At 40.9% G+C, this 6,000-nt stretch overlaps 1 protein-coding gene across 1 annotated transcript in view; it reads left to right on the top strand.

Annotated features, from left to right (window-relative positions):
* Positions 1-5,675, top strand: part of KCNQ1 (potassium voltage-gated channel subfamily Q member 1) — a 365,934-nt gene extending 360,259 nt beyond the window's left edge. Inside the window, exon 17 of the mRNA XM_032224810.1 lies at positions 4,957-5,675. Within this exon, the coding sequence (XP_032080701.1) occupies positions 4,957-5,151 (195 nt within the window). The 3' untranslated portion in view covers positions 5,152-5,675. The remainder of the gene's footprint in view (positions 1-4,956) is intronic.
* Positions 5,676-6,000: the final 325 nt, after the last annotated feature.

A 6,000-nucleotide genomic window follows, 5' to 3' on the forward strand; every position in this document is an offset into this window, starting at 1 on the left:
GCTAGAGGAGGAGTACAGAAAACAATAAAAATATCCAGGTCTTTCTTTATCCACCTTAAAGTTGTTGCTTCTTTAAGAGCCATATAATGAGCCGATTCCTTGCTGCTGGGTAGGGGAACAAGGGATTATGAGCCTGGCTGGGAAACTGTCACGGTACATTGAAAATGAACATTACGTGACCGCAGCAGCAGCCAGGTGTCATGGGTCCTGAATTTTGGACACATTCTGTAAGTTAGCTATTTGAAGCACCTTGGTGCTTCAAAAATTATTGCCTATGATGCACTGTCTAGTTAAAGATCATCACGACAAGGGTTTTAGTAGTATATTGATACCAAGCAAAGCCGTTTATAAATGTTAAAACTCACCAATAAAGCAGCTGAAGCAATTGTAATCAAGTCAAGTCACAATAATCAGAAGATCCAAAGGTGCTTTTTTTTCAGGAGGCAACTGGACTTTCTTGTTTTTTCTTTGAACATCTTCCGCTTCTCATCCAAGGAGCTTCTTCAGCTCTGACTGGATGGTGGGGATTTATATTCCTTGCAGACAGTTGGCCATTTGCATCCTTTTAGAGAGTCATTGAGGCCACTTGGAGGTTTATCTCTGTCCTCAGGGTCACAGAGTAGTGCATATGGGTGTGGAGCCTTCTTTGGCTGCAGGATGTTTTCTGCCCTATGTCTGTTCACTGTTGAAGTCAGGTGCAGGCTGTTAGGGATGAGTCTGTGTTGTCTGCATCTCAAACTGAAGCACAAATGATTCCTGTAGTCTCATTTTTCTGGAAATCTGTTCATACTCCTGAAGCATTCAAAGGGTGTTTCATCCCAAAGTTCATAGCTAAAAGGTCTGTGGAGTTTCTATGTATTTTCTGTTTACCAAAGGAGAGTGAAGAAAGAAAATCAAAATAATGTAGGGAAGGATTATATAACTGTCTCATTTCATCCATGATTTTTCCATAGTCTTTTCCTATCTTTCAAAAAAATATTGCTCATTTTGGTACAATATTTGTACATTTTTGGTATTTTTCTGCTGGTAAAGAAAAGCAATTTGCAAGTCTTCAGATTTCAGATTTAGGTTGAAAGAAAAATCTATTCAAAGGATCCATACAACTGTGGACAGCTTAATGTTTGGTTTTCAGTTTAATTTATTTTGCATATGTCATATCATACATTGACTAGCATATATATGCTCCAAGTGTGGGCTCTTCATCTTCATATATCTTCAGTATATGTTGAACTAAGGGACAATTTGCAGAATATTTTGTGTGTCATAGTAATAGCAGCAGTAGTTTAACATCAACAAGCGGTCACTTCATAGAAAAGATTTGAATAGACTATCCCTTTAAATTACCTATGAGGCTGTGAAAGTAAAATTCCAATATTTCAGAGGGTTCAAGCTCCTCCCCCAGCCACTGTAGTTCATTAGATGACTTTGGTTCAGTCACTGTCTCTCAGTCTGATCAATCTCACAGGGTGAAATGAAAAAGGGGAATGTTATTCTGGGCATCTGAAGGAAAGCTGGTGCATAAATCTAATGAATACAATGAAAAAAAGAGCTTCAAAAGCTTGCTTATCCCATTCTGTGCTTTCCAAAAAGTATTCCATTATCAGATCTGGGCTGCAAAAGTATGTGTGATTATTGAGGGGTAGCTAATAGCTCTTTGCTGTTCTCTAGTAGTTATCTGGATTTTTGTAGCCTAGATTTGATTGCAATTATTACAGTAATATTTCTTGTTTCTAGAAAAGTATCTACTATGCCCTGTCTTCGATTTCTCTGGCAATGCTTTTCCCAACAAGCCAATAAATTTACATTTATAGTAGAAGATAATGTCTGTGTGACAAATAGCCAACACAATCTCTCACAGATATTTTGGTTACAATCCTTTCACCACTTATTTTGGAAATAAGTGGCTTGAGGATTGCAATCTTTGTTTTGCATTGTGAGGGAGAAAAACCCAGCTGCAATGCATCTTCCAGCACCTTGTATTTTTGTGGTTTCTGTATCTGCTTCCCTGCAAATGTCCAAATTATTTGACAAAAACAGTATTCTCTTTTGGTTGAAAAACATTTGAACTGCACTTGAAATTCTCCAGGTTTGTTGACATTTTGCTCAGACTTATTATCTTTTACTGTCCAGAATGATACTTGGACGATAACCAGATATAGAGAGATTTATTTCTCTGAAACTGGTTTACCGCTGGCTTCAGCACCTCTTGTGGGTCAGGGGTCAGTGGGGAGAAGCGGGTTGAGATGCTCATTCCTAGAGTAAGACCTATAATCTGGATCTATGATCAGCTACTATTTTTTTTTAGTGGAGAGAACCATATTTAAACCCAATCATTGATTGAAAGGTCAAGAACATTATCTTTACCTTATTCTAGCAGGTCACAAAGAGTTTTTTGGGGGGGAGGGGGGGTTAACCACGTCCTACCAGGAGACCAGTAATTGGCAAGTTTCTCTGTTTTATGCACCTCAATTTGGGGCCAGGAAAAGTTTGCATGTGTGCCTATTTGGCTACATTTTGACTAATTTACATGGGAGAAAACATCACAAGGTGAATTTGACGCCATTGGGGTTATGTTGAAAAATTAGATGGAGGCTTTCTCCCTGAATCCCTTTACCTCATCTGTTTAATTATTTCTGACATTTGTTTTTAGTTTGTCAAATTGGTGTCATTTTTAGCCTCTCAGTGTGCTGCCTCCTTTTCATTTTAGGTTCCTATTATCCCTAGAATTAAGTAGAAGCTAAATCCGAGCATGAGAACATTAGATTCCCTTATTCTATATTGCCCACCATAGCCATTTTGAGACAAAAGGCATCCTTTCCATTGTAAGAGGGAAAAGAATTAGCAAGGCTTTTTATTCTGCCCTCCTCTAACCACAGTGCCAGCTAGCACAGTTAAGTGAAATGTAGGGGTAGACTGTCTCATGCCAAGTAAGCCTTGGTGCTGCTTATTCTCCCATGCTCTCTTATCCTAGAAGAACAAAGCAGGGCACCAGGGGCTAAAGATATTACCCATACTGCTATTGAGTGGCTCAAGTTCCACAAATCTCTTATTGCTGGGATCCCAAAAACATCAGCCTTCCCAGCGGTCTCTCTCTCTCTCTCTCTCTCTCTCTCTCTCTCTCTCTTTCATTTCCCAATTACCATCATTTGTTTTGATATTGTATGTAGATAGTTAGAGGTTAGCTTTCCCCCCTCATGCCAGCTTTTGTTCTGGTATTTCAGCTATGTGCTCCAGGCATGGAGCTCCTCATTTTAAAATAGGCACACACTCAAGGGCAACAAAGCATCAAGTCTAAGAAGTCTTCTAGATGACAGTGTGGCTTTTGGGGTTCTTTTGCTTTTGTTTATTTTTTTTATAGCTGAGATTCCCCTTGTTCTCGTGACCTCATTTACAAAAGAAAGAGATTTTTTTAACTAAAGGTATTCCAATCCAGGTTTAACGGTGATTGTCAAAATTCTGGGATTCACCCTGCCTCTCACTATAAAACTAGTATTTCTGCTTTTACTTTGTGCTGTTGTGGGCACTAATGTCACGTAAGGAGGGGGATTCTATTGTGGGATTCTATTCAGGGGTACTCCGTGTTTTCCTATCACTTTCCAGGGATACTTCTTCATTTTATACAGGCTCCCTCAGTCACTGGTTCCACCACAAATGCGTGCACAACAAAAGCGCGCCTGACTAAACCGCGGTGTCTAAAGCGCGGTGACAAAACCGAGCGACGAATGAGCGACTAATTAGCCCTAAAGCGCGCCGACAAAAGCGCGCCGACAGAAGCGCACTGTAACGTAACCCTCAACCTAACCCTCAACCTAACCCTCAACCTAACCCTAAACCTAACCCTAAACCTAACCCTAAACCTAACCCTAAACCTAACCCTAACTGTAAATCTTACCTTAAATGAAATCGCGCTTCTGTCGGCGCGCTGTTGTCGGCGCGCTGTTGTCAGCGCGCTGTTGTCGGCGCGCTGTTGTCAGCGCGCTTTTGAAATCACGGTTTTAGCGCCGCGGTGTTGTCGGCGCGCTTATGACGTTCGCGCTTTTGACGGGTCACGCAGTCACCTCTCCTTTTCTCTTTCCTGCTATCCTCAACATGTTCAGTATTTGAGAACAATTCAAGATTAGCCACTGAGGAAATTTCCTCTTGTTCTCTCGGACAGGACAGCTTCACATATGCTCAGGGGCGATTCAGCAATTGTTTTTCCTCATTATTCCAAAACATCTCCACTGAGCAGTGCTTATTGGAGTCATGCTGGTCTGCCAAGAAAGCATCTCATGGGGGATTCCTACTGGTAGCCCTCATTATATTACTAATTCGCATTTATATCTTTAAGTTTAGGTTTAGATCATACCTGTATGATGAACAGATATTTATTCATCCAAGGATTTGGGTTTGGCTAGTCTAAAGAAAAGAAGGACTGTGGGTGACACGATAGCAGTATTCCACTATTTGAGAGGCTGCTACAAAGAAAAGGAGGTCAACTTATTTTTCCAAGGCACCAGAAGGCAGGACAAGAAACTAATGGATGGAAACTAATCAGGGGGAGAAGCAGTCTGCAATTAAGGAGAAACTTTCTAACAGTGAGGACAATTAACCAGTGGAGCAGCTTGCCCTTCAGAAGTTGTGGGTGCTTCATCACTGGAGGTTTTTAAGAAAAGACTGGACAGCCGTGTCTGAAATGTTATAGGGACTCCTGCTTGCGCACAGGGGTTGGACTGGAAGACCTCCAGCTCTATTCTTATTAATTAATTAATGATTAATTCTGCAACCACTCAGTCTAATAATTTTACGAGCTTCTCTTTCGGGGTGGTATAGAGCTGCTCATTCTGCTGGGTGGGACCTTGAACTTCTGCCTCAAAATCCTACCAGACGGAAGTATGGGTGCTAAATCTGGCTTTCAAAACACCGCCTAGATGAAGTTCACCTAAATGCTGAGTGTTGTTTTGTTGGTTTTCACAGGTAGTCCAAATAGACCAGAAGCTGAATCTCATCACAGATTTGCTGCACCGCCTGCTTTCCAGCCAGCAAGGAAACCAAGGCAGCACCAAAGCATCTCCCAGGAATGATGTCAGCTCTAGCCTACTTTCCAGCAGCGCTCTCCCAACCTATGAACAGCTAAACGTTCCAAAGGCACTGCAAGATGATGGTTCCTGATGCCACGGAGATTTGTTTCCTTTCATGAAATTGACACTCAATATTATGAATCTTGATGAGGGTTGGGGATAAATTTAAGCTCAGAATCAGCCATACAAGCCTGACACGTTACTTTTAAGCTAATTTTACTGTCTTCTTATCTGTTGTTCCAAAGAGAATAATTCAGACAACTAACAAACCTTAAAACCCACACTGTGTTGTTATTCTTTATTCATGTGATGCACTCATGAACTCTAATTTCTCTCCCTCCCTCTCTCTCTCTCTCTCTCTCTCTCTCTCTGTGTGTGTGTGTGTGTAAATCTGCTACAATCGATCTCAATATTAAATCAGTACAGGTAGTCCTCGATTTACGACCACCATTGGGACCAGAATTTCTGTTGCTTAGGAAGATAGTTGTTAAGTGAATCATGTCTGATTTTACAACATGCTGCCATAGTTGTTAAGTGAATAGTCATTGCAGTTCTTAAAGGAATCCTGGAGTCATTAAGCAAATCCAGGTTCTCCATTGAATTTGCTTGTCAGAAGCCAAGAAAAGTCACAAATGTGATCCCATGATCCTGGGAAATACATGTTGGTTGCTAAGTGTCTGAATTTTTGATCACATGACTATGGGGATGGTGCAATGGCAATAAGTGCAAAACTGGTCATAAGTAACTTTTTTCGGTGCCGCTGTTAGTTCAAGTAGACACTAAAAAAATTGTTGTAAGCCAAGGACTACCTGTAATTGGTCCTGATATTAGCAAAAAGACAATCAGTGTATGTGCCCAGGATATTGTGCTGCTATTGCTGCTGCAAACATCATTCTGAAGTCGTGCACAATCATACATAATTGAAATAGTTTGAAAATTC

This window comes from Thamnophis elegans, chromosome 1 (assembly GCF_009769535.1).
Source record: "Thamnophis elegans isolate rThaEle1 chromosome 1, rThaEle1.pri, whole genome shotgun sequence".
NCBI classification, from domain to species: domain Eukaryota; kingdom Metazoa; phylum Chordata; class Lepidosauria; order Squamata; family Colubridae; genus Thamnophis; species Thamnophis elegans.